Source organism: Leopardus geoffroyi, chromosome A2, assembly GCF_018350155.1.
Source record: "Leopardus geoffroyi isolate Oge1 chromosome A2, O.geoffroyi_Oge1_pat1.0, whole genome shotgun sequence".
Taxonomy (NCBI): Eukaryota; Metazoa; Chordata; class Mammalia; order Carnivora; family Felidae; genus Leopardus; species Leopardus geoffroyi.
Genome location: NC_059331.1, coordinates 1,098,266 through 1,124,980, shown reverse-complemented (window position 1 = coordinate 1,124,980; position 26,715 = coordinate 1,098,266). Strand labels below are relative to the sequence as shown.

Sequence of the window (26,715 nt, the reverse complement as noted above, 5' to 3'; positions counted from 1 at the left end):
CCTCGTGCTGCCCCCAGGGCCTTTGCACAGACTGTGCCTGCTGCCTGGAATACCCTTCCCCCTCTTTAGAACTGTTCATATCCCACCGTCCTCAGAGGACTACACGGACCACCTCTCAGTCCCCTACCCTGTTCTACTCCCCCCGCGCCCCCCCATAGCACTTACATCATGCCATATCATTTCCTTATTTCCAATTGTCTGTCTCCCCCATTGAGAACACTACTCCCACCAGGGTCGGGATCTCTGCCTCGTTCACCGATGTTTCTAGCCCTGTGTCTGGCATATAGTAGGTACTCGGTGAATATTTGCTGAATGGATGACCAAGGCCATCTTTGGGCGTGGATGGAGACCAGGCGGGCTCTCGCAGAGGGGGCCCCTCGCTTCACCTCGCACGCGCCGTCAGACCACTCTCAGGGGCGCACCCTCCTGTTATTGGCGATGACAGGTGTTGAGAGACCCCTGCATGAGGGGCCTCAGGGCCTCAGGTGGCTGAGGCGAGGAGGGCAGTAGGCTGGGAGGGGGCTCCTCGTGTGCTCACAGGGGTCGGTGGCAATCACCAGCCGCTGGACCCAAGGGTGGCCAACTGTTCATACAGAGGCTGGGATGGCAGCTTTTAGGGAACGTCACCCCAAGTTTTAAACATGGGCGGCAACAGATTTATATCGTTTGAAACACTAGTACAGCACTCAAAAAACCTAGTCCCCAAACACGCACATTGAAAACAAACACACGCTGCACGGCAGCACAGAGCACAACGCCCAGAGACGCGGCAGCCAGCTGCCCTTGACAGGTGAGCGGACATGACCGTGTCCACCGCGCACGCGCACATCCCACGGCCGGGAGCAGGAGGGAGGCGCCCACACCCGCGCCCCGCGGACGGGACCCTGAACACAGGCGCGCCGCGGGACAGACTCTGACCACACGACGCTCACGGAGGGAGCCAGACGCGAGAGGCCACACGGGGTGTGAGTCCTCGTGTGTGAAACGTCCAGAACGCGCTCGTCCACGGCCAGGAGGGGCGTTCGGAGGGGGCCGGGGAGGGGGAGGGCGTGCTGGGGGAGGTGATGGCTGATGGAGATGGGGTTTCTTTTTGGTTTCAGAATATTCTGGAATTACACAGAGGCGATGGTTGCACAGAACAGTGAATGTACCAAATGCCCCTGAATTCTCACTTTTTAAAATCAAGTAATTATTTTTTTGGTAATTTTTTAATGTTTATTTTTAAGAGAGAGAGAAAGTGCCAATGCAGGAGGGGCAGAGAGAGAGGGAGAGACCGAGAATCCCAAGCAGGCTCTGTGCTGTCAGCACAGAGCCCCACAAGGGGCTCAAACCCACGAACCATGAGATCATGACCTGAATCGAAATCAAGAGTTGAACGCTTAACCAACTGAGCCACCCAGGCGCCCTATTAATTTATTTATTAAAGTTTATTTAGCTTGCGAGAGAGAGAGAGAGAGAGAGAGATTGCAAGTGGGGGAGGGGCAGAGAGAGAGGGAGAGAGAATCAGAATCCCAAGCAGGCTCCATGCTGTCAGCAGAGAGCCTGATGCGGGGCTCAGACTCACAAACCGTGAGATCATGACCTGAGCTGAAGTCGGATGCCTAACCGACTGAGCCACCCAGGTGCTGAATTTTCACTTTTAAAATGATTAATTTGGGGGGCACCTGGGTGGCTCAGTTGGTAGAGCATGTGATTCTTGACCTCAGAGTCATAAGTTCAAGCCCCATGTGGGGGGTAGAGGTTACTTAACAATAAAATGTTAAAAAATAAAATAAAATGATGAGTTTTGTTAATGTGAACTTCCCCTAAATAAAAAAGGGGAACGAAGCGGGGAAGAATTTGTCCAGGATGCCCTGTTGTCCCATCCACCCCTGCCCGCATTTCTTGTTTTCAGTCACTAAAGTCTTATCCCAGTTAGCACACATCACATGCGGTTTTCCGCACCCGCCTAGAACTGAGGACACATTCCTTCCTTGAACATTCATTGGTCCATGTTACAGATGTGTGTTTAGGTCCTGTGTCCAGCCGGGTCCTGTGGTCACGGGCCCTGGCCCTGAGGTTCCCTTAGTCCGATGAGGGGTGGGAGGAGGCAGATGTGAAAAAAATTTGTTCGCTGTCGGGGACAGAAAATGTTGTGAGGCTGCCGTGGCGGGAGATCCTCGGGGAGAAATGTGGTTGTCAGTTGGAGAAACCCCACTTCATCCTCCTCCGTGGCTCCCAACCCTTTGTGGCTCCCCATTGCCCTCCTGGTTCGGACAACAAGCACCCTCACACATTCACAGCTGCAGGTTGCCTCTTGCCTGGACACTTGCTCAAGAAAGAGTGTCTGTGCTCAGAATCCCCCCCGCAATATTCCGTGCACCCTCCACTGTCAACGCTTACTGCGTTGGAAACCAGGGGCTCTCAGTGATATGGCCAAAGAGGCAAGGGCTCTCCGCCCTCAGGGCCCACTGACCAGCCACCAGACAGACTTCGGACAAAAATCAGATCGTGTCCTCTGGAGAGTCATCTCTGACTCTCTCCACCCCACCTGCCCTCCATTACTGTCCTTCTTAGTCAATTAATTTGTAATTGCGGTAAAAATACATAACAAAACGTTCCCTTTTAACCACTTGTGAGAGTACAGTTCACTGGCGTTAAGCAAACACACCCTGCTGTGCAGCCACCCCCACCATCCATCTCCAGAACTTTCCATCTCCCCAAACTGAGACTCAGTCCCCATGAAGCACCGACTCCCTGTCCCCTGGCCTCTCCTGGGCTCCCACCATCTACTCTGTCTCTGTGGACGGGGCTCCTCCAGGGACCCCCTGTGAGTTGGGTCACACAGGATGTTGCCCTTCTGTGTCTGGCTTCTGTCACTGCGCACAGTGTCCTCCGGGTCCGTCCACGTGGTGGCAGGTGGCAGGACGTCCTTTCTTCTTCAGGCTGAATAACAACATTTCATTACATGGACAATCCACATTTTGTGTACCCACTCACCTGTTGATAGATGAGGGCTGTTCCCATCTCTTGGCTGTTGTGAATTATGCTGCTGTGAACAGGGGTGTACAAATACCTCTTCAGGACCCTTCTTTCCATTCTTTTGGATATACAACCCGAAGTGAGATTGCTGTATCATAGGGTAGCTCCCTTTTAAACTTTTTGAGGAACGACCATACTATTTTGGCTGCACCATTTTATAATCCCACCAACATACATAGTATGGATTATAAATATGTTTATATATATACTATATATAAGTTTATATGCTTATGCGTGTGTATATATATGTATATACATATATGTGTGTGTGTATATATATATATATATATATATATATATATATATATATACACACACACACACTGTGTGTGTTCATATATATATATATATATGAACTTGAACTCAGGACCCTGAGATCAAGAGTCACTCGCTCCACCGACTGAGCCAGCCAGGCGCCGCATTCTAACAATTTTTCATTAAGATGTTGGCCTAACCCTCCAGGCTCCAGGGACCCTCCCCTCCCCACCATATCCCTCATTTGTCCAGGTCAAGGTAGCATCTAGGGTAGATCTTGGTATACACTAGGCACGCAATTTTATGTGAACACATGAATGAGTGAGAACGGGATTCTTGTGGGTCCGGGACAAGAGTCCAGCGGGGAGAAAGGAAGCACTCATTGACTCAAGTCAGCTGCACGCCAGGGCGGAGGTAAGCTTTGGGGGTAAACGGAGCAGGTTCCCAGGCACAAGACGCGCCTGTAGGGCTCGCCTCGTCCGGCAGGGGGCACTTCAGGGCAACGTGTTCCTAAAACGCAAATTAACAGCAAATGCATGACAGCTGGTCCTGACGGACTTCGTCGTTGTTGTTGTTGTTGTTGTAGTTGTTTTTTGATCAGGCGCGCAGTAGACAGCCCAGGCGCCGTCGGGGCCTCGGGCTCAAGATGGCTTTGCTGCCATAGCTCAGGGCCGGGCGGCGGCGCCGGCGAAGCCCCTGGAGGCCGCAGGCGGGGCCGCCCGCACCCTCCGTCCCTCCCCCCGCGGCCACCTGTCCCTGCCCACGGGTCCGCGAAGCGCCTCGGTTCCTCGAGGGCTGGAGTTTCTGATCAGGCGCGCTGCGGGCAGCCGCTCCCGGGGTCCCTTGCGGCGGCGTCCCGGGGGCCTGCGGGGGCCTCGGAGCAAGATGGCGGCAGCGGGGTCCGTGAGGCGCGGGCGGCGGCGACCGCGGCGCCAGTGAGCGGCCCGGGGGCCCGGGCGGCTCCGGGCCGGGGTCCCGCTTCGGGACGGACCATGCTACGCTCCACCGGTTTCTTCCGGGCCATCGACTGCCCCTACTGGGCTGGGGCGCCCGGGGGGCCCTGCCGGCGGCCCTACTGCCACTTCCGGCACCGCGGGGCCCGGGGCCCCGGCGCGCTGGTCGGCGGTGGAGCGGCGCCCCCCGCGGCAGGTAATGCCCGACCCGGGCTTGGCTCCCCGACCCGGGGCTAGACTCCACGGCTGGGACTTTCCCGGCTCCTCCGTTCTCGGCCCAGACCCCTCTCCGGACGCTGGTGGGCGTCGTCTCGTCAGCTGGGACCGGGACCACCCACCCCGGGGCCCGGTGCAAGCCGCGGGATCTGTGCGAGCCTCCGTTTCCATGAGCGTACGGTGTAACCGTGAGGGGGCATGCCGTCCTAGAGCTGTCGCGAGGGTGCAGTGAGCTAGCGCAGGCCGAACGCTGAGCACGGGGCTCGGGAAACGAGCGCGGCTGACACTGGTCCGCAGGCCCAGGACTCCCCCTGCCTTTCCTCGCACCTGAGTTTCTCGCTGGGGTGACCATCCCCGCCGCGCCCCCAACCCCAGGTGCTGTGGCAGCTCTTGTTTGCTGCTGCGTTGCGTTCCCCCTCCGCGCCTCCAGTAGTGGGGTCGGGAGGGTCTTAGGAGCACCTACTGTGTGTCGAGCCCTGTGTCAGACGCAGCTGGACAGGGAGTAAGCCAAACCCGAGGGACTGGGACGGGAGGGCGGATAGGCTCCCAGGAAATTACCTTCTTTTGGTTGGGCAGAGAATGTTAGCGGGCTGCACGTCGTATCCTCGCGGTGATTGTCATTGTCATGGCAGAGTTTGGTGAAAGCTGGGAGCTCTTCTTGTAGGAGGTGTGGGATTTCAGCGGAGACTTTAAGAAGGGGGAGGGGTGGGGGGAAGGAGGACATCACAGGGAAAGGCTTGGAGGGAGGATTAAGTGGTGTCATTCCTTCTGAGGGAAACTCAGGCTCCCGCTGGTGATCTCTGTCCTTCAGGACTGGCTCTCCCTTTCCATCAGACCCAGACTCCCTCCTTCAGCCTCAATTTCAAATTCCCTCTCTGTCTTTCCCCAGGAAAAGTGTCTTTTATTTCAGAACCGCCTTCGAAAGAGGAGTGTGCCGGCTGGGATTAAATAATAGGCCTGTTTTCCCATTTTGCCAAGGAAAGAATAGTAAGGTTTTTCTAATTTCTCGCACGAATTTGTTTAGCCCCCCGCACCTGCAGCTGACGGTTTGCAGACAGCCAGATGCGAGCGTTCATTGTCTGGCTCCCCACCTGTTCTGGGCACGGGGCATACAGAGCTGCGAGCCACGGGCGCAGCCGTCAGGAACCTGCTGTTGAGAAGACAAAACAGAGGTGCCCCCTGGTACCTCAGCATCGGGTCATTATCGCTCCCGTCTCTCGTGGGGGCCAGGAAGGTGGCGGACAGCACGTTGGAGGCATCTGGGAGTCAGTGCCCAGCTCACGTGTGGAGGCGCGGTTTCTTGACTCCATTTGTTTGCCTCTTGGTGTCGTACGCATTGCTTTGCAAAGAGCCCCCTGGGTTTTGGGTTCCTCTGGGTGAGTCCAGAGAGGGCCGGCCCACTCCCTTTTGCCCCTGACGTTCTGACTTGGCCCCAAGTCTGCATGTTGCCTTCCAGCCTTCCGTTCTGGGGTGTTGATTTCTGTCCTCGTGTGTCCCTCCCGTGGTAAGTCACTTTTCAGATTTCTTTCTACGTCAAGAATGGCCAGTTAGTTTCCTAAAGGATCATTTCTAGGAGCCTGTTTGGTGAGGAAGTCCTGTGTGCCCCACTTGCTACAGGGGAAAAATGCAGCTGTCTACCCCTTTCCATGGTGGGTCCGCATTTTCTTTTTGCAGGGAAGGGAGGGAGGGGAGAGAGGGGAGGGAAGGCCTGCTTTCTGGTAGCGCCGCCTCTCCTGCAGAGGGGCAGGGCCAAATCCCAGCTCAGCCTCTTCCTTGCCGTGCAGCCTCTCTGACCCTCTGTTTCCTTCTCCGTGGCATGCTTCTGGGGTCGCTGCCCTGCGAGGACGCTAGGGGAGTGTGTGTGCCTAGTCCTTTCCCTCCCTTTCAGCTTCCCCCTGCTCCAGATTTTGACAAGCTCAGTTTCCTATGGGTCGGAAGAGGCCGCAGCGGTCCAGATGTGCACAGGGAGGTGCTCTTGCCAGGGTGGGCTGGGCCAGCTTTGCTTGGACTCATTTTTAAGCAACAGTGTTGCTAAGGGGCTTGGTGGACGCAGCCTGCAGGTGGGGCGTTGGGGTCCCCGTGAGGCCCAGCACCTCCAGTCTTGGGCCGCTGGGCGCCTGAGACTTTTGGCAGAGTCTGAGGCCCGTGAGGGGCCGGGGCAGGGATCCTGTTCCTTCCAGAACTTCAGCTCCAGCCCCGTGCCTCCCAGTGTGGGATTCAGGATCCCCACCTCCGAACTTCGGTGTGATATTGCCCAGTTTCGGCAGCACGCACTCGGGCAGGCTCTCTATGACTCTGAATGGTAGGGATGATTGTCCCCATTTTACAGATGAGGAAACTGAGGCCCAGAGATGGGAAGCCACTCTCCTGTGTGCACGTGGCTGGTAAGTGGGGTTATGGGATTGAGTTTGGGCAGTCAGGCCCTCACCCCACGCACCACCTTCCTCCAGTTTCTGCTGCCCAGCACCTGCATGGCTCGCACACACCTGGGCACCCACTGTGTGTCAGGCTCAGCGCTCTGCACTCTGCCCTGGGGCCGGCAGGTCACAGCGAGGCTTGGGAGACACAGAATTGTGACACCTGAACACAAAACCTGAGGACAGGCTGGAAGGCAGGAGCGGTCACGGCCGTGGCAGGGGCGGCGGCTCTCGGGGCAGCCCTGCCCCTGGGCTTCACATTTAGGCCCTTGAAGGCCCTGCGTGGTCTGGAGCCCCGAGAGCGAGCACCGCTTCTGTAGGGCAGCTTTGAGCCCACAGAGTCCTGCAGAGGAGGGGGCTGGAGCCAGAGAAATAGGGCCTCCCAGTAGAGGGTGGGTTCTGTTTCCTCCGCGAGCGGACTCGGGACAGGAAGGGCACGGCCCCTCAACGAACAGGCAGCCCCCGAGGCATGGCCACGCTGCCCCTCTGCTGCTTCCTCTGTGGGCGGGGTGCCGGTGGGTTTCAGGGGGCGACTCCCCCACCACGGAAGTGTGCTTTCCTGCGTCCGGCCCGTCAGCGCTCTGACCGTTTCTGTGCCCTGAGGCCGCGGGAGAACCCCAGCAGAGCCTGGTGTCTGGAGGCCTGGCCGGGCCGAGCAAGGACCCTGCACCGTTTGCTCGCTGGTGGGCACGTGGGCTCGAGCTGGGCGTCCTGCGGGGTCTGGGTGGGAGCTCTCAAGCTGGTTGGAGGAATAGTAGTCCCCCGTCCTCGGGGCCAGGCCTGCCGTGGGGGGTGTGCTGGGCGCCCCCGGTCGTGACGCCCCTACCCCAGCTGCAGTGACAACAGACGTTCCCCGGTGTCACCCCGTATCCCTTGGTCATAGGCTGATTCTCACTGCAGCCGCTTTACGTTGTTTTTCAACTTCAGCCCCTGCCGCTCCCCAGATGCCGCAGCCCCCAGGGGCCCAGCCGCGCAGGCCTCCCACGGGAGAAGCCGTTGGTGCCCTTGGCGGTGCTTCTGCTGTGCCGTTGCTGGTTTTCCGTGAGGGTGGCATTAGAGGAGACCTGTGGGGGTTTTCTGGGCCCCCGCGTGCGCCCTGCCTGTGGTTTCAGGGGCAGAGTCCCAGCCGGTGAAGCCTGCACATGACCTCTGTTCAGAGCACTTCTTTTCAGGACTCGGGTAACGTTTGTTTTAAAAACATTGGACGACCCCCAAAAATCCGAAGAAACACGTGGAAATTGCTGCAAATCCGTGCCTCCTGGCTTGCGGTGTTCCCCCTGGCCTGAGCTGGAGGAGGCCTGCTGTCCTTTCATGTAGCTGTGACCCTGCTGCACCGGTGACGTCGGATCGTGTTTTCCGAGGCTCCGCAGCCCCAGTGAGGAGAGGGGCCGTCCTGGGACCGAGTCCCCAGCTCTCCACACCTGGCAGTCCTCTGGATGCCCGAGGAGCCTTAAAAAACCTGCCTTCGCGCCCCGAGCCTGTCTGGAGCCACACACCTATCGCTGTGTCTGCACATAAAGCTGCTTCTGGCCCTGTGACCCTGCCCCCAGGGGACTCGGAGTGGTGTCTGGGGAGGTCTGTGGTTGTCGGTTTGGAGGAGCTCCACCCGTTCGTGGAGCGGGTGGGGGCGCCCCTTCCCGTGGTGCTGAGCACCCAGCCCCCGCGTGGGGCTGGCTGCGCGGGGCTCTCCAGGGGCTTCGGGGAGGAGGTGCGGCCAAGGCGGGGGTGCGCGGCCCCGAACGAGGGCATTCCTGGCTCCGCTTTCTGTTGTGCAGAGAGCCCGTCTGGCAGGTCAGTGGTACCGCCTGGGCCTCACTTATCCCTTCCGTGAAGCGAGTAATGACACGGGCCCTCGGTGGACAGAGCTGCGGGAACGTTCTCCCCTCTGCAGCCCGTATCCCCGTTGCAGAACAGTCCTTGGGGCTGTCGAGGGGCGTGCGCACGGGGATTCTTTCTGCTCCGTGTGCAGTGGGCAGGCTGGTCGGTGTGATGTGGTGCACGACAAACAGCCGGGCGCCGAGAAGGAAATGGACCGCGGGTAGGAGGCCTGGGGCTCACCGGAGCCTGGAGCCCCCCGGGCGGACTGCCGGGGCATCGGGGAGACGTCTCCTGGCCACCGCGCTCCTCCTTCGCGATAGCTGCGTCCTCCAGAGTTTCTGCCGTTGGCTTGTGCCTTTTGAGGAAGCGGGCACGTGTGCTTGCCGTGTGAGGGCCTCTGGTCTGGCGGCCCCCCAGGCGCTGCAGGTTTCTGGAAACGGCCACGTGGAGCACCGGGGGGGGGAACCTGCTTGTTGCTGTAGTTTGCTGGAGAACAGGGTGGGAGGCTGATGGGGGGCCCAGCTCTGGGGGTGGGGCTTGGCCTGGACACGTGCGTACACACGCAGGTATACCTCGGTTCTGGGTGTCTTCTGTAAAATCAGGAGCCAGCCCCAGGACCCTGCAAGGGCTCTTCCGGATGGATCTGAATTCAGTACATACCTGGGGACCAGGATGGGGCACCGTGGCAGCAAAGGATTGGTGTCCAGCACAGATAGGGGCTGGGGTCTGGGGAACTGGAGGTTGCAGGGACATCGGGCGGGTGTCCCCAAGCAAGTGGTTGCCGAACTGGGTTTTGAAGGGTGAGTAGAAGTTTGCCTGGCGGCTGGAAACAGGGGTGGGCATGGGGGTGGGGAGATGGTAATCCCTGGTTGGGACTGGGAGACAGTGCAGTGAAAGGCCTGGAATCTTCTGTCCTGTGGTTTGAGGGGGGAACTGGGGTGGGGGAGGGGAGGCTGCTCGCCGGCATTGCTGCCATCCCCGGCGGCTCCAGCAGGGGTCAGTGTTGTGACACTGATTCTGACTCCTCCAGCACCGGCCCCTGAGTACTGCTGTGGTCTGGGAGTCCACCCCACAGACTGGGAGGTGGGGGTGGGTGCCGGGGACAGGGGGAGGCAAGGCCCAGGAGGTAACAGGGAGGGCATGTCCGGGTAGCACTGGGACCGCTTTCACTCCAGGCACATACGGGTGAAGCTTGTCCCTAGGTGTCCTAGTTGACGGTCACACAACACTGCTGTTTGTCCTGGGAGACCTGTGTGCTCTTCTCCAGCTGAATGGCCCAGAGGGCCCTCAAAGAGCAGGAATGTGGGTGCTGTTTCAGGAGACAGGGCCCAAAAGCTCTGGGGCCCCCATCCCCACGCACCCATGAGCACAGGCCTGCCCAGGCAGCTGAGTCCCACCGCTTCTGCAGGGACAGTCTCGGAGGGCTGCCTGGAGGAGCCGCTGAGACAGTCCATCGGGCTCTGGGCAGGAAGCTGTCCAAATATGCGGGTGGGGGAGGGGCTGGCCTACCTGGGAAATCTGTCCTCATCACTCCCCACCTCCCCCCCCACCCCCGCCCAGCACCTTCCTGGGGGATCAAGTAATAGAAGCCACTGATGCTGATGGGTGATGTTGGTGTGTGGGCTCTTAGGGGACACAGCCGGCTCCCCCCGTGTCTTGAACCCACGTTCCAGGAATGGCCGTGACGGGCGTGGCCTTCCTTCCCTGCCAGCTTCACCTGGCGCATCCAGAGGACACTGTTCCACGTTCTAAGCCTCCCAGGACCTCCCAGGAGCCTGTGTTGTGGAGGAAGGTGACCCCAGGAACATCCACTGGCCAGCGTGTTGGAAATGCACCAGGGCCAGAGCGAGAGAACTGCTGAAATCGTGTGTTCGGACCCTGAAAGTGATCTGCGCCTGCCGTGGACTGGCTGTGAGGGCAGAAGGGGGGCCGCAGTGTTCCATGCCCATGGTGGCCTGGCCGCAGGAGCAGAGGGGGTGCCGCAGAGAACGGGCCACGTTCAGCTGCACCCCTGGGAGGGCCGTTGTTGCCAGTGCGGCCTAGTCCTTCGAGGGTGCTGTTCTGTTGCGTTTTTGTGCTCTTTAGGGATTTCTGGGTTCTCTTTGGTTTTTGGCCTGTGCCGTATGCTTCCCTGTGTTTTTGCCGCATGGTTGAGCCCCGTCGTATTTAGACTCCGCGACTCCACGTGGGTACTGCTGTCCTGGTCCTCCCAGGATCAGGCCCTGGGGAGAGCATGGAGTGCTGAGCGACCGGTATTCCCAGGTGTGCCTGGGGCCCTGGCCTCGAGCTTGCTTCTGGGCTGGGGGCTTTAGAGCTGAGGGGAGGCTCCAGGGGGCAGAGGGCAGTGAGGGGAGGCCGTCCAGGGGTCGGGCCGTCCAGTGTCATCAGCCCAAGGTGGAGGCGGACCCCAGGCCCTGCTCCCCAGGCACAGCCCAGGTGTCCCTCACGTGCCCTCTCAAACACCTGCTTCTGTTGGCTGTCCCGGTTCTCTTCCTGCGTGTCCGGGGTGCCACAGGCAGCCACAGGCCTCTGCCGTCTGCTCCGGAATGAGTGAGTGGCCAGTTACTTTTTCCCTGGGCTTCAGGCTCCTGCTCTGTCCAGTGGGGCACTTGGATGTCCAGGAGTGGTGTGTGGGGGGCCCCGGGAACAGAGACTCTGGGCCTGGAGGGGAGTAGTGACAGCCAGCCCCTCTGAGGACCTGGGGACTGCCCTGCCCCCCATAGGGGTGGTGAGCGCTCAGAACCGCTGTGCCCCAGTTGGCTGTCTACCCTGCGTTCCAGCCGAGCCAGCCAGGGCTGGCCGTCAGCCAGTGTCCTTTCTGCCACCGTGGGCTTCTGGGGATGTCCCCCCTTTCTGCGAGGCCTCGCCTCCTATGGAGTCCTCAGAACGTGGGTGGGTTTAGTGTCTCCACTTAGGCTCCACACAAGCAGCCAGTGTCTCCTGCTTATCTCTGGTGCTGTAGGCACCGTCTCCTCCTGTGTCCCCGCCGCCCCCGTGTGGGGTCAGCCGGCTGTCACCGCCACCGCCACCGGGGTTGGAGGAGAGCCCCGCTGATGTCTTATCAGAGCTCAAAGCCGGGGTGGGACCGCTGGGCGCTGTGTGCTTATCGGCTTTGGACCTTGGGCCGAGTAGAAGGAGGGGAGCGGCGACGGCCAGCCCTGCAGAAGGCAGCGCCGGCTCTCCTTTCCGGAGGGGGGAGAGGACCCAGGCTTTGGGGTCAGACCTCTCCAGCTGGGCGGGACTGGCAGCTAGGCTGGCCAAGACTCCGGCTCCTTATCTGTGGAAGGAGGGCTCTGTCCATGCCTGAAGTTCCCGGTGGGGCTCACGGACCTCCCCCAGTGTGGCCTCCGTGCTTGGCCGTCTCGTCGAGTCCGCGTGCGTTGTGGACGGGAGGCTGCGCGGTGTTGTCCGGAGCGGAGTGAGGCGCAGAGGCGCGGGTGCGGCCAGAATTGCGTGTCTCCCGGCAGGGGGAAGGGTCGGGGTGACTGGGGCCGGCTGCCCTGTCGTGCTGTTCTCTCAGCCCCTTGTGGTCTCCATAGCGAGCCTTGACCCAGCCCCACATGGGCTCTTGCACTCAGTGACCCACAGCCCTGGAAAGCGGGGGTCTGGCCTTTCCTCGTGGGGATGGGGAAGCAGGCCTGGTGTCCACCACGCTGGAAGCCTGTCCTAGAGGCTGGTGGTCAGAGAGGGTGTCGGGCCTCCACGGCCGGGAGAGCCAGAGGAGGGCGGCTCTGTCCTTCAGCAGGGCAGGTCTGGTGGACGCGTGGCCTCCGAGGGCACAGAACCGAGGCTCAGGCACCGACAGGGGAAGACTTGGCCTGTGTGGGCTGGCGGCAGGGGTGGGAAGAGGCATTTGGTGACTTTCCTTTTCCAAAAATCAGCCCAGTTGATCTCGCTTTTCCAGGGGCAAACCCCCACGGGAGCTCTCTTGGCTCCCATCCGGATCAACCCCCTGATCATTGGAAGACGCCTTCCACGGTGCCCTGAGGGCCGGCCTCACAAGGTGCCACCTGCCCAGAGCCTTCGGCTGTGTCCCGCAGGCGGGTGGGCAGTGCCCCCAGGGCACCCCGTGGCTCGCAAAACATTTTCTCGGGGAGCTCCTCTAGTTCCCACAGGCTCCGCCAGGGACCCGGCCCTCTGGAGCAGGGCGGGGCAGGGACCACGTGCCTGGAACAGGTAGCTTTTGCTCTCCCCTCCCCGAAGCCTCAAGTAGCCTTGGCTGGGGCTCAGCGGGCGCCTGCCTGCAGGGACTGAACTCTGGGCTCCCTGTGCCACGAGGTTGTAACAGAGCTCCTGGCAGCTGCACTCAAAGCTTCTAGACCTGTCTAGAGACCCTCAGGCTGTCGAGGAAAACTTACAGGACCAGTGGGGAACCAGAAGCCCCACAGGGGCGGCTCTTGGCCTTGACCTTCTTAGGCCCACTGAGGGTGTTGCTTTTTGCTTTGTGGTTGTGAAGGCAGCCTCCAGCTGGGACCGAAAGTGCCCTGTATTGGCAGGGCTCGTACCAAGGGGCTGGGTGCTTGGACTGGGCTCAGCGGGGGGCTGCACCCCCTTCAGAGTCTGAGCTGCTGGGACCCCAAGTGCACTCGCCCCTTCCCAGTTGAGAGGCCAGGGTGCTTGGAGGCTAGAGAGGGTGGAGCGAGCCGGTGTGACTGCCCTTACAATGCCGGTATGGGCTCCAAGGTGGAAAACGAGACGGCCTCCCTCCTGGCCTCTCTGCCTCCCGTCCCCCAGAGCTAAGGTGGCCTCAGGCTCTTTGTGGGGCCTCCTCTCTCCCTCCCTTGGGGGGAAACCCTTCCTTTCAAAATGTAAAGTGGCTTCATTACCTGGAACCTGGCTAAGGGGCTCCTGGCTGCCCTGCATTGTTAGTAGCCCTTTTCCTTGGGGAGGGGTAGGGAAAGACCCCCCCCATCGGTGCCTCCCTGACCGGCCCCTGGGGGAGGGGCATTGCCGCTAGGCGGACCCTAACTCCCATCTCCCCCACCAGGGGGAGGACTCTTAGCCAAAGGAGGGCAGCGTGGGGAGTGAGGTGGGCCGGGCCGGAGGCCCCTTTGAGACCCGCCAGTCCAGCCCCTCCAAGCCCCTGGTGGACGTGCCCAGTAAGTGCCGCCCAGCTTGTGGCTGGTCTGGGCGCTTCCGCTTTGCTGGCAGCCAGGACTTCTGCGGGGAGGAGAGGGCAGGGCACTGTCTTCCCTCTGTTCACTCAGGGGTCGTTAGGCTGGGGCGGGTCTCCCATTGGTGCCTTTGGACTGGTTGGGGGGTCAAGGTGGGCTGGGAGGGAGGCCCCCCTCTGGGTGGTCCCTCCACCTCTTACCAGGGGCGGCTGTGCGCCCTGCCCCCAGTCTCCCTCCCCGGACCCTCTAGTGTTCAGCCGTGAGGTGGGGGGCATGGAGTGGCTGCTTCCCCCCGCCCCTCTGGTTTTGCCTCCCTGTCTGTGTCTGAAGCATTTCTGTCCGCTCCCTTTCTCCTGAGTACGACTTAAGATGTGGGCTCCAAGGCAAAAGGCAAGCCACAGGCCGCAGTCTCTTCCCTCCCTCGGGCCCCAGGCGGCCCCAGCCCCAGCGCTGTCCCCTGCAAAGCTCCCTGTCCCCTGAAGGCAGGCAGGCAGCCACACGGTTTGGTTTCCTTTCCTTTCTCGAGTTTCCTGGGGCCACGGTGGCCGGCACCACCACCCAGGGCCTGAAAACAACACAAGATTTCCTTACCCGAAGAGGTCAGAGGTGCAAAATAGGTCTCACCGGACTGCATCCAGGTGTGGGCAGGGCTGGTCCTTTCTGGAGGTTCCAGGGGAGAGTCTCTGCCACACGGTCAACCACAGGGCATCGGCTCTACTGACATATTCTTCGGTGACGGTGTAGAATTATCTCCGGCAAGGTCTTTTAAGTTTGTGAGTAGAGTTGACCTACGCTGTTACGTTACTTTCGGGCGTACTGCTTAGCGGTTTGAAAAGTTTATACGTTACGCTAGGTTTTTTTAAACATATTCTACGCTTTAGATGGGATTTCTAACAAAGTTTCTGAATTCTGGAATACGTCAACACGGCGAACTTGAATCTGGTGTATTGTCCCTTTCTTGGAACGGTGGGCTTCATTTGGTCACATTTTATGGAGAATTTCCGCACCTCTGTCCATGAGGGAGAGTCTCTGGTGGGTTTCATACCGACGTTGGTGGCACTGGTCGTGCTGGTCTCGTAGACCATGCCCTGGAACCTGGAACAGAAGTGGGATTATCTGTCTCACAGCCGCCCCGGGGGTGGGGAGTGGGGGGTGGGGCATGACTGTTCAGACTGATAGAAACGTTAAAAGGACGTGAGGTGGGGCGCTTGGGTGGCTCAACTGGTTGGGGTCCGACTCTGGATCCCAGGCTCGTGGGTTGAGGTGGATGCTGGCTTGCTCTCCACCCTACTTGGCGTTCTCAGAATGCGATGTGAATGTAAATGCTTTTTTCCGCTTTGCTCCGTGGGGCCGCAGCACGGACAGCATTCTGCCTTTCCTGTCCCCTCACAATCGTGTGTGGGTGTCCTTCGTGACTCCGTGCTCCCTGACGGTGGGTCCCTCGGTGGCTCCGTGCTCTCCTGGCGCGTGCACGGCCCCGTGGACGTAACTGCGGGGAGCAAGTTTGTGGGACAGAGCCCTAGAGGTGACACCTCTGGGGTGGCCCTGACCCAGGGGAGGTGGGCGAGGGCCGTGGCTGCTCCCTGCCTGGCCGGCCAGCCTTCCGCGCACACCCTCCCGGCTCCCACCCGTAGGAGGCAGCACGCCGTGGCTTCGGTGTGGGCCAGGTCCGTGGGACTCCCGTTCTCACGCCAGCTCCTGGAGCTAGTTGTCCAGTCTGTGAGGTCGCCACTGCCCCACCCCATGCCGGGAGGTCTGTGGACGAGTGGCCGTGCCTCCGGGGGGCCCAGTTCTGCCTCCTGGCCGGGCCGGCCTCCCTAGGGCCTTGCCAGAGGCCCCGCCCCCAGTTGGTTCTGCTTCTCTGCTCTTCCCCGGTGGCCTCGGGGGCGAGGCCCCGGGCTGAGGCTGTGGCCCGACGTTGGCCCGTGTGGCTGCGGCTTCTTCGGGGGGCCTGCTCACTGCCGTTTTCTCCCGCTTCCCGTTTCAGGGCTTGGATATGACCCGTACAACCCCGAGCTGCCCAAGCCCCCCGTGCAGAGGGAGAATGGCGCCCTGGGCAGCGGCGGGGAGCCCCGCTCGGACATCCTGGAGCTGGAGCTGGTCAACCAGGCCATCGAGGCGGTGCGCTCGGAGGTAGAGCTGGAGCAGCGGCGGTACCAGGAGCTCCTGGAGACGGCCCGCGAGCACCGCTCGGCCGAGGCCCCTGCTGTGGCGCCCCGAGGCCCCGCTGCTAGTCCCGCCGCGGGCCTGGACGAGGATGCCTTCCCGCTGTCCTTCGATTACAACCCTGGCGGCCGCCCGGGCCTGTTAAGCCCCGATGCCGGCTACCAGCCCACTCCCCTGGCCACCGCTGCCGAGGCGGCCGGCAAGTACTCGCTGGCTGTGGATCGCGCTCAGGGCCACGGCGGAGGGGCCGGCGGCGCCTTGGAGTACGTGCCCAAGGCTGTGAGCCAGCCCCAGCGGTACAGCCGCCCTATCCCCAGCGGCAAGTACGTGGTGGATGACTCCAAGCCGTCCACGGACCTGGAGTATGACCCTCTGTCCAACTTCTCTGCCCGGCTGCTCAGCAGGGCCAGCTCCAAAGATGACCGGGCCCCCAAGCGGCCCCGGGGCTCCCGGGGTAGCGAGCCCTACACGCCCGCCCTCAAGAAGCCCTGCGACCCCTTTGCCGGCTGCGACGCCAGGTTCTCAGACTCGGATGATGACGCCGCCGCTCCGGGTGATGGGCCGGTCACCACGAGCCCCCCGCGAGCCCAGGCGGGCCCCGAGGGCAAGGCCCCCGGGAAGCCAGCCTCCAGGGAGGGCCAGGAGGCCGAGGAGGGCAGCCTGCGCGAGACCAAGGAGATGGCCGTGCAGTATGACGTCGAGGACCTCGGGCAGCCCCCCAAGGGTCCCGGTGGGGAGCCCGGGGCCAAGCCTGGCTCCCCGGCCAGGGTCTCGCAGGACCCCAGCGGCCCCAAGGAGGGGAGACCCAAGAAGAAGAGAGGCGGGGCCCTGCCCGCCCCTGGCCGCAAGGACGGTGTCCGGAGGAAGGACCGGGGTAAAGACGGAGAGCAGGGGCGGCCTGCCGGGAAACCCTGTGCAGACCGGCGGGGCGCGCGGGCCGGCAGCCCCCGGCACAGGGCCAAGCAGCCCGAAGGGACCAAGAAAAAGCCATCTTCGGCCACCCCGGTGGCCAGCTCAGGGAACAGCCGGCCCGACCGCGGGGGTGCCCACCAGCTGCCAAGCAGGACGGGCGGGAAGACGCCGCCGGGGAAGCTGGCCGAGCGGAAGGCCCGCTCGCTGGACGAGGGTGCCTCCCGGGACGCCCCCAAGCTGCAGAAGCGGGCGCTGAGCCACGCGGACCTCTTTGGGGACGAGAGTGAGGATGAGGGCCTGGGCCCGAGGCCCGCGGCAGCCCCTGCCCTGCCCTGCCTCAGCTCCAGCTCGGACTCGGACTCGGACTCGGACTCGGACCGCAGCCTGGGCTGCTCCCCCGCTCAGGGGCCGCGCAAGCGCCTCAAGGCCCCACAGCCCCCCTGTCCTGCCCCCGCCCCTGCCCCCGCCTCCCCCTCCTCCTCCTCCTCCTCCTCTGGGGCCGGCGGGGATGTGGACTACTCAGCTTTGGAGAAGGAGGTCGACTTTGACTCCGACCCCCTGGAGGAGTGTCTGCGCATCTTCAACGAGTCCACCAGTGTCAAGACAGAGGACAGAGGCCGGCGGGCCCGGCAGGTGGGCCCTGCTGGGGGGGGTGCTCCCCTCCCTCCCCGTCCAGGAGCCCCTGCTGGCGCCCTGCTGCCCCTGCACCTTGTCCAGAAACAGCGCCAGGTCCCCCAGGCAGGGCCCGTGGCCACCGAGGCCCCGAAACCAGGGAGACTGGGCAGAGTTGGGTGGGGGGGGGGCAGCTCCCCTCTCCCTCACCCTTCATCTCCCGCCCCCCCTCCTTCCCACGATCTCTCTTCCCCTCCCCCCCACTTCCCTCTCTCTCCTTTCCCCCCTTTCTCCACTTCCCTTCCCTCTGCCTCCCTCCCTCCCCCTGTCCCCCTCTCATCCCCCCTCCACCTGCCTCCCTCTCTCCACTTTCCCCAGGCTACTCCTCTCTTCCTCCCCTCCCCACTTCCCTCCTTTTTCTCCTCCTCCTCCTCCTTCTCCTTTCCCACCTCTTTTCCACTCCTTCCCTCCCCCCTCCCTCTCCTCTCCCTCTCCTCCCCCACCCCCCAAACTCCAGTGTGCCCACGTCCCGCCACCAGAGGGTGCTTGCTTTGAACAAAGCCAGAGGGGCTAGTCCCTGCTCGGAAACCTGCAGCTTCTGTGCGTGTCACGAGATCGGGCCGCCTGCTTGGTCCTTCAGTGCTCTGCTCTGTTCACAGACCTTTGAGGTGTTGCTGTTCAGATTTTTTCCCTCTGTTCCCACATTTCTGAGTTGCCCCGTGTGAGCTGGCGAGGGAGGGGAGCAGGAGGCAGTGGTTTGGGCCCGAGACCACCTTGGCCGGGGCCTGGGTCACACTCGGGCTGGGTGCGTCTGCGGGAGTCGCGTGCAGGACTGGCCGACACTGGGGTTTCCCCATCTGTGGGTGGGCAGAGCACGCCTCCCGGTTGGGGGTGAGAGCCCCACATCGTGTTTCCAGACCCGGTAGGCCCTCCCTTGACTGTGTTCCCGCTTTCCCACCTCACTCTGCGTGTCCTTTCTGAGTTACATATTCGCGGGGGGGGAGGCCAAAGGAGTCGCCGCGCTGGTGTGGGGGTGAGGTCTGAGGGAGGAACCTCATCGAGGGTTGAATGTGTGTTTCAGCCTCCCAAGGAAGAGAAGGTCGAAGCCCAGGGGGATTCGGGCCTCACCACTCTGTTCCCGGGGCAGAAGCGGAGGATTTCTCATCTCTCCAAGCAAGGCAAGGAGGTAAAGTCCACTGCTGGGCCCTGAGGGGAGGCTGGCGGGAGAGAGAAGGCCCCCAGCCTCTGCTGACGGCTTCCTCTGGCAGGCACGTGCCTGGCACTCCCCATGTGGTGGCAGAGACGTGCTTGGGGCCCACCTCCAGTCTTCGGTTCGGTGCTGGGGGGGTGGGTGGCGCGGGGCACGGAGGGGCACGGGGGGGGACTGCTGGCTGTGAGCTGTGCTGTGTGATCTTGGACCGGTGGCCCGACCGTGCAGAGCTGGATCCCACCCCAAAGAGAGAAACAGCTGTCGGTGGCATAGGGAAGGCTGGGGCAGAGGACCGGGCTCTCTGCCAAGCACCTGGGAGCTCTGGTGGATTCTATCACCAGACCCTTCCCCTGGCTAAGCTGAAGGCCAGAGAAAACGGAGTCAAGTGGGATTGGATTAGCGTGCCAATCCAATCAGGGGCCTAATGAGTCCCACCCACGCCGCGCCTATATCAGGGCCAAGGGCAGGGCCTAGGCATTCCGAGGCCGGGAGCCAAGAGAGCAGGGCTGCCGAGGTGCCCTGGGACAGCGAGGCAACATGAGTTTGCGGGCTAATGCGTGGAGCTGGCTGGTTCCTGCCAGGGTATCTGAGCACTCAGAGGAGGGCGCTAGGGCCGCGTGCCTGGCCCTGGCCCCGGAGCCCCTGCCTTCCTGTCCGTGGCCCTACCGTCAGCCTCTTGCCCCGTGTGGCCTGCTCTGGGTGCTCCCAGCATACAGACCCCCCCGGGAATTTGTCATCACCCAGGCAGAGCCCGGGAGGAGAGGCCCAGCGCCCCCTGCCCGGCCTCCCACCGCCCAGGAGGTGTGCTACCGGCGGGCCCAGCAGGCCCAGAGGGACTCCGCCGCCTGGCTCCAGGCCACCCAGCAGCCGGCCGAGAAGCCGTCGTCCTCCGTCCACATCTCGGCCCCCGGCGAGAAGAGGAGGATCGCCCACGTCCCCAACCCCCGCCTGGCTGCAGGTGAGTCCCGGAGCACAGGGGCTCGGGGGTGTGGCAGGAGCCCAAGGCCAGGCTCTGCTCCTGCCAGCGATGGTGAACTCCAACAGGGCCCAGCTGGGGCCTCAGTGTGCTGGTCTGTGGAATGGGGATAAAAGTTTCCCTCCACTGTTAGCAGGAGGCTAACTCAGGCCTGATGCAGTGCCCAGCAGCTCCGGGCCTTTCCCCGGCCTTGGTGTTGGTAGCCTTGGGCTGGCTCTGGGGGGTCTGCGGGGTTGCCTTCTTCCCACCCCTTGTCTGTCTAACAGACCCAGAGAGTCTGTCGTGCCGGCTTCCTGCCTCCCTCTGAGGCCCTGACCCAGGGATCTCCCTGTGACTTCCACTCTGTCCCTGCCTGCCTGCCTGGTCTTTTTGTCCTTGCCTCCTCCAGGCTCCTGAGTGGGGGAACCAGGCTCTATACCGTGATACCGGGAACGGGGGGGCTGGCCTCGGTGGTCTGCGGGGCTGGGGTTAGCGAGGCTGTGGCCCCGGAGGCGCTCAGCTTGGTCGAATTGAGCCAGCTGGTCTGGAGGCCCCTGGGGCTGTGTTTCCTTCTGTCTTGTGGGTGCTTCCCCCGCTTGGTCTTGTGCGAGAGTCAGGTCAGACCTGCGTGGTCTGACCGGCAGGACACTCGGTGGCATCTGGAGCTGGGGAAATGTGAGGGGGCCCCTGGCTACTTGGCCACCTGGAGGCCTCGTTCAGACGCACATTCAGCTTCTCTTGGGTTGTAGAGGCCCCCTGCCATCTGACCAGCTTCGGGGGGCACGGGGGGCGTCCTTGCTGCTGGTTCAGATACTCCCTGGAGTCACCAGGGCCCGAGGGGTGGGCCCCACGAGGTAGTCCTCCACAGCCCTCCCCTGCCTCTCCCTGCCTTAGGATAAACCGTCTGGATTCCGCTCCTTCCCCCCCCCCCCCCCCAGAGCTCCCGAGTTAGAACTTGAGGGCAACAAGTGTGCACCGTGGATCTTCAGCGGTGGTTTAGCTGCAGGGACAGGGGAGGACCCCGAACTGTGTGGATCCTGGGACGCGGACTCTCTCGTAATCCCACCCCTTCTGCACGTGACCGGGTCCCCTGGGTCATCCTCCGTGGCTCGGGACAGTCCTTGCCACAGTCATCACCAGACATACCCGGGGTGGCATTAACTCGCAGATGGCCCGGCATCCTTAGACACAGTGGCAAGCTTCCCGAGCTGCAGGGGGTCACCCGAAGTTTAGGAGTCCCCTCCGATGCCTCGTGCTGGCTTTCCTCCCCATGCGCACCCCGGGTGCTGCACAAACAGTCCGTGTGTAAATGAACCTAAGAGCTGTCTTTCCGTTCCGGAAGAGCGCACGTTTTCCGCTCACTCTGCAGAGGCCGGCCCTGGCGTGGGACGGGCCGCGGCCGGCTTGTGGTGCCATGGTGCCTCCAAGAGGCCGGGGACCTGGGCCCCGTGCTCTCCTCACCCGCTCCCGTTCTTTTGTCGGCACAGAAGCCCCGTGCAGGCGTGTGCGCACGCCCGCACCCCGGCCTCCGGCCCCCGCCGCCTCCCCGGAGCCCTCGGAAACAGCCCGGCAGGCGGGTGCCCTCCTCCCCGGGGAGGCGGGAGACTGTTTGGTTTGTGACCTCATCAAAGGGAGAGGCAGAACACACAGGCAGCGGAGGGCCGGGCCCCGCTGGTCACAGTGACTGGGCCGGGGCCATCCTGTACCCTCTGGTCCGCAGCCCAGGAGCGAGGGCCTTTCCTCCCTCACAGGTCAATGCCTCGGAGTCGGGGGCCGGAGCGTGTGGCAGAGGCTTCCCACGCGCCCTGCCACTCGCCGGGCCGCCCCGGCGGAGACGTTGCCTGAGCCGGCCTCCGAAGCCCCATTTGCGTTCCCCCCTTCTCGATGGACTCGCCCGAACGCACATAGAGCCTGATGTCATTCCGTAGCCCCTGCCCCACAGCCCGGCCCGTCCCCCTGTGCTCCGAGATGCACGTCCTGCTGACGCTGAACGACCGCGGCTGCTGGGTGCTGTGCAGCTCGGTCATGGGTGTGCTCTCTTCCTGCTCTCACGTCCCCTGTGCCCCGCCAGCCCCCACAGGTGCCAAGAGGACCCTCGCCGCCAGCAGCGGCCAGCCTCCCAATGGCCCCGAACCGGGCGGCCAGCCCCTGAAGGCGCGCACGCTGTCCGGCATGGCGTCCAAGACCACCGCCACCGTCACCCCCAAGCGTGTTGCCCACAGCCCGTCTTTACAGGTGAGCGCCCGCCCCCCCCGGGTCCCCTGCCGCGGGAACCCGGGCGCCTGGCTTGCCGACGCCCCTGTGCCGCGTGGGTGCTCCTCGCCTTCCGGCTCCCTCTGCTGCCTTTGCTAACAGACTCCCCTCGCCCAGGGCGGCTTCAGTTCATAGACACTGAGCAGCGGGCACGCTGCCATGTACCCCCCCGCCCCCCGCCACGCCTGCCCTCAGTTTCCCCTTTGGCCAACGCTGCCGTGGCTGTGCTGGCCTCAGTGAGCCAGGGATGAGCTCTCTCAGGCCCCGAAGCCCAGAGTTTCCAGCAGGGTCCATCCTGCGTGTCGGTGTCCCGTGGGTTCTGCGATACACGTCAGGGGACCAGGCACGGTATAGGCCGTCTGTGATGGGTCTGTCTTCTCTAGAGTTTAAAGAAGCCCATCATCCCAAAAGAGTTTGGGGGCAAAGTCCCCACCGTCATCCGCCAGCGGTATCTCAACCTGTTCATTGAGGAGTGTCTCAAATTCTGCTCTTCAAACCAGGAAGCCATAGAGAAGGTGTGTGACCCTGGGAGGTGGCCGTGGGCCGGCTGGGGGGACAGCGGGCTGGGGTGTGTGTAGGGGTGGCCAGGTCCTAGGCCGAGGGGCCGGGACCTTCCACCCCCACCCCCCCACCCCCACCCCCCGAGCACGGGGCCACAGGGCTGTGGTGTGTGTCCTCAGGCGCTGAACGAGGAGAAGGTGGCCTACGACCGCAGCCCCAGCAAGAACATCTATCTGAACGTAGCTGTGAATACCCTCAAGAAGCTCCGGGGCCTGGTCCCCAGCTCCACACCTGGTCTCAACAGTAAATCGGGGCGGGGCGGCCAGGGTGTGACATCTGCGAGATTCGGGTCTGCGCCTCTAGCAGAGGGCCACGGGCTCCCCTGATGTGCTGGGGCTGCTCCCCACCCGGGCTGTGGGAGCGGTGGGGCGGGGACCCCAGCCGCCAGCTCTCTGCCGCTCCCGGGGCCGGGTGGGGGGCAGACGGGGACGAAAGCCTGCAGGGAACGTTGGTGGCGGGTGCAGGCTCCCGCTTGTCGGGCCTCTGTCGGAGACGGCTTGGTGCCGTGCCCTCAGAGCAGCCTCTCCTCGCTGTTGACCACGCTCCTTAGAGAGCCGGGTCTCTCGAGCCGAAGGCCACCAGTTAATGGGGCAGCCTCTTCAGAGGCGGAGCTCGGTGGGGCCCGCTCTGTGCGTTAAGCTCGGGGTGGGGACGGGGAGGACGTTTCAGGACTGCCCCTCGCGGGCACGCTGCAGTGTCCGTCTGCAGGCCTCCCGGCTCTCCTGCTCTTGCCTTGGCTCCGGCCCCGGCCCCTCCACCCCCTACAGCTCCCCCTGGGCAGGTTCCAGGGGCCCCAGGAGGCCCGGGACTTCCAGGCCACCTGCAGCCCGTCCCAGAAGAGTTGAGGTCACAGGAGGTCAGGCCTCTCCTGACCAGCGAGGAGCAGGCCAGGGGACAGGGCAGTATGGAGGGGGAGGGTGCACTTGGGAGGGACAAAGGAGACTGAGTGTAGTTTTTACCCCTCCCCCTTCCAGAAACCAGCGGCCGGAGGGTTGTGTCCCACGAGATGGTGCTGGGGGGCAAGTTGGCCACCAAAACCAGCTTCTCACTCAGCCGCCCGAGCAGCCCCCGGGTGGAGGATCTGAAAGGTGACCTGCCTGCCCCTCCCACCCCCCCGCCCCGGGCCACCTGGGGGCCCAGCAGTGGCTGCCGTGGCCGAGCTCCTGTCCCCCCCCTCCCTGCCACGGCTGTCCCGGCCTCCCTGTGGGCTGACCACCTATGCCCGCTGTCCCCAGGGGCCGCCCTGTATGGCCGCCTCAAGGAATACCTGCTCACCGAGGACCAGCTCAAGGAGAACGGCTACCCCTTCCCTCACCCCGAGCGGCCGGGGGGCGCTGTCGTCTTTACGGCCGAGGACAAGAAACCCAAGGACTGTGAGTGGCCTTCAGCACCACCTGTGCTTGAGGAGGGGCAGGGAGACGGTGGCTCCGGGAGGGCCGCGTGGGGACAGGGAGTGGCAGGGCCTGATGCTTCCCCTCCCGCCCCGTAGCCGCCTGTAGAGTCTGCTGCCGCTGTGGCACCGAGTACCTCGTGTCCTCGTCCGGCCGCTGCGTGCGCGAAGAGGAGTGTTACTACCACTGGGGGCGGCTCCGCCGGAACCGAGGTGGGCCCCCCCCCCCGCCCCCGCCCCGCCCCAGCACAGTGGGTGTCGGGGCTGTGCCTGGGGCACGGGGGAGGCCCGGCCCTGACCGCTGCCACCTCCCTTCCAGTGGCTGGCGGCTGGGAGACTCAGTACACGTGCTGCTCGGCTGCCATCGGCTCTGCCGGCTGTCAGGTCGCCAAGGTAGGTCTCCTGGGCCCGCCGATGCTCCCTCATCTCGGGAAGGGTCCCCAGCCTGCCTGGAAATGAGGTGCAACCAGGGCCGGCCCCCTGATCCCCCGTTTCTGTCCTTTGATGGGTCTGTCCCCGACTCTGGCGGTGGCCTTGGAAAGAGGGGGACATCCCCTGGAGAAAGCCCGGCACCAGCCTGGCCCCTCGAGCCTGCCGCCCTCACCCACCCTCCCCTCCCCTCCCCTCCCCTCCCCTGCCCTGCCCTGCCCTCCCCTCCCTCAGCAACACGTGCAGGACGGCCGGAAGGAGAACCTGGAAGGCTTTGTGAAAACTTTTGACAAAGAGCTTTCGGAAGATGCTCACCCGGGCGTTTATGCCCTTGACTGTGAAATGGTGAGCTGGCTGCCGTGGGTGTTCTGTTCGGTGGTCGTCCCGCTGCTGCGCCCACAGCTTTGAGGTGGGGGTGGGGGTGGGGGGTCTTAGGATAGAGCGCAGGTAGAGGGAGGAGCCGGGAGCAGAAGGGGGGTCCTGCCAACCCCCCCCCCCCCGCCCCGCCCCCGCCGTGTGCCGGGCTGCGTCCGTTGCGCCTCCTCGAGGCCTTGCCGGCAGCTTCTGAGAGAGGGCTCCCCCCCCCCCCCGCCACCCCCCACCTCCAGCCAAGTAGACGCTCTGACCTCCCCCCTCAGCCCACGCTGCGGGCCGTATGACACGGCCCTTGCTGGGTACCGGAACGCCGGCCAGAGGCCTCGGGGACCGGGGCGGCCTCGGCCTGAGAGCGCTGGGTGCGGGGCGGGGCGCACGGTCACGGGAGCCCTCTCGGCCCCGCAGTCCTACACCACGTACGGCCTGGAGCTGACGCGCGTCACGGTGGTGGACACAGACATGCAGGTGGTCTACGACACCTTCGTCAAGCCGGACAATGAGATCGTCGACTACAACACCAGGTGTGGCCGCGCCCCCCCCCCCCCAGCCCCCCCAGGAGCGGGCACCCACCTCCCTCCCTGGCTACCTTCAGGCTCCCCGCTCCGCCCACGCCAGGTTTTCAGGGGTCACTGAGGCTGACCTTGTGGACACGAGCATCTCGCTCCGGGATGTCCAGGCCGTCCTGCTGAGCATGTTCAGCGCTGACACCGTCCTCATCGGACACAGCCTGGAGAGCGACCTGCTGGCCTTGAAGGTACTGCCCGCTCCCGGGGGTCCTGGGAATGGGAGCTGTGGGGGCGGGCTTGAGCCCCAGGCACCTGCCTACCCTGGCCCTCCCGGGGCCCTGGACCTGTGGTCTCTGCCCGCCCGCCTGCCCACAGGTCATTCACAGCACCGTGGTGGACACGTCCGTGCTCTTCCCGCACCGCCTGGGCCTCCCCTACAAGCGCTCCCTGCGGAACCTCATGGCTGACTACCTCAGACGGATCATCCAGGACAACGGTGAGCGGCCGGCGGGGCGCGGGGGGCGGCGGCTGGGCCCGGGGGGGGGGGGGGCGCACCCACTCTGACGCGTCCGTCCGCCCCGCAGTGGATGGGCACAGCTCCAGCGAGGACGCCAGCGCCTGCATGCACCTGGTGATCTGGAAGATCCGAGAAGACGCCAAGACCAAGCGGTGACCGCCGCCTGCCCGCCTCTCCCGCTGCCCCGGCCCGGCCTCTACCCCAGGCCTCTTCCAAAACAGTGCAATAAATCTCGAGAGCTAACCCTGTCCACGTCGCCGAGACATGGAAACAGAGAGAGCGGGACGAGCCGGCGGCACGAGAGCCCCAAGCCGAGACCATCTGGAGCCCTGACCCCCCCCCCCCCCCCCCCCCCCCCCCCCGCCTCCCGACCTGGCCCCCTTGCGCCGCCCCCGCCTTCCCCCCCCGCCCAACTCTGTCCTCCAGAGACTGCTGCTCATTCCCAGACGGGACCGGGACAGACCCCACCCGGCACCCAGAGGGCCCTGCGGAGTCCCTGGCAGCCGGGCCTCCCGCCCCTGCCCCTTCTCCTGCCGGGCAGGCTTTTCACGGGTGTGTTTGAGACAGGGGTTGTCTTTTTTTATTTTGTATTGTTATTTTTATTATTTGTAATTTAAACCTGGCGATTCGCACAGTTGTCTTTCCCCACCGGAAAAGGAAGACCCTGGTGCTGCCTTCCCCGTTGGGGGCGGGGGAGCCGGGGGGGGGGAGAAGTCGGGGGGCCGGAAGCCGGCACCTTGGCAGCCACCAGGACGGAGAGTCCAGTCTGGCCCGGGCCGAGCGGGTGGAAACTGGCCTCCCCAGACCCACCTGGACTCCGTGACCTCTGGGGACGAAGCCAGCCCCTCCGCCACCCCCCAGGGCCTCGCCTTCGGGACCCCTCCAGGGCCCACCAGCCTCTGGACCCTGTCTTCCTGCTGGAGCCCCGCCCTCCCCCCCAGGGGCTGTCTGTAAAGGCCTGCAGCCCCCCTAGGGCCCTGACCCCTGGTCCCCTGACCCGAGGCAGGAACAGAATAAATGTTTGTATGGATTTTA

The 26,715-nt window shown here is 63.5% G+C and overlaps 1 protein-coding gene and 1 long non-coding RNA gene across 3 annotated transcripts; both read left to right on the top strand.

Moving 5' to 3' along the window:
- Positions 1-4,139: 4,139 nt before the first annotated feature.
- REXO1 (RNA exonuclease 1 homolog) lies at positions 4,140-26,715 on the top strand. Of its 2 annotated transcripts, none has more exons than XM_045491296.1 (16): positions 4,140-4,425; positions 15,782-17,505; positions 18,566-18,670; positions 19,439-19,652; positions 21,721-21,884; positions 22,286-22,417; positions 22,583-22,706; positions 23,438-23,551; positions 23,699-23,836; positions 23,953-24,066; positions 24,173-24,246; positions 24,517-24,627; positions 25,063-25,178; positions 25,273-25,411; positions 25,539-25,659; positions 25,748-26,715. In XM_045491296.1, exons 1-16 carry the CDS (start codon positions 4,269-4,271, stop codon positions 25,834-25,836), a joined length of 3,636 nt encoding a protein of 1,211 aa, XP_045347252.1. In that variant the 5' UTR covers positions 4,140-4,268; the 3' UTR covers positions 25,837-26,715. The 2 variants fall into 2 exon arrangements, with proteins under 2 accessions (XP_045347252.1, XP_045347253.1); XM_045491297.1 differs by lacking the exon at positions 4,140-4,425 and adding an exon at positions 6,147-6,829.
- On the top strand, positions 6,837-8,400 carry LOC123605029. Its single transcript, XR_006715553.1, has 2 exons — positions 6,837-7,545; positions 7,790-8,400. It is a non-coding gene; the product is annotated as an uncharacterized LOC123605029 (long non-coding RNA).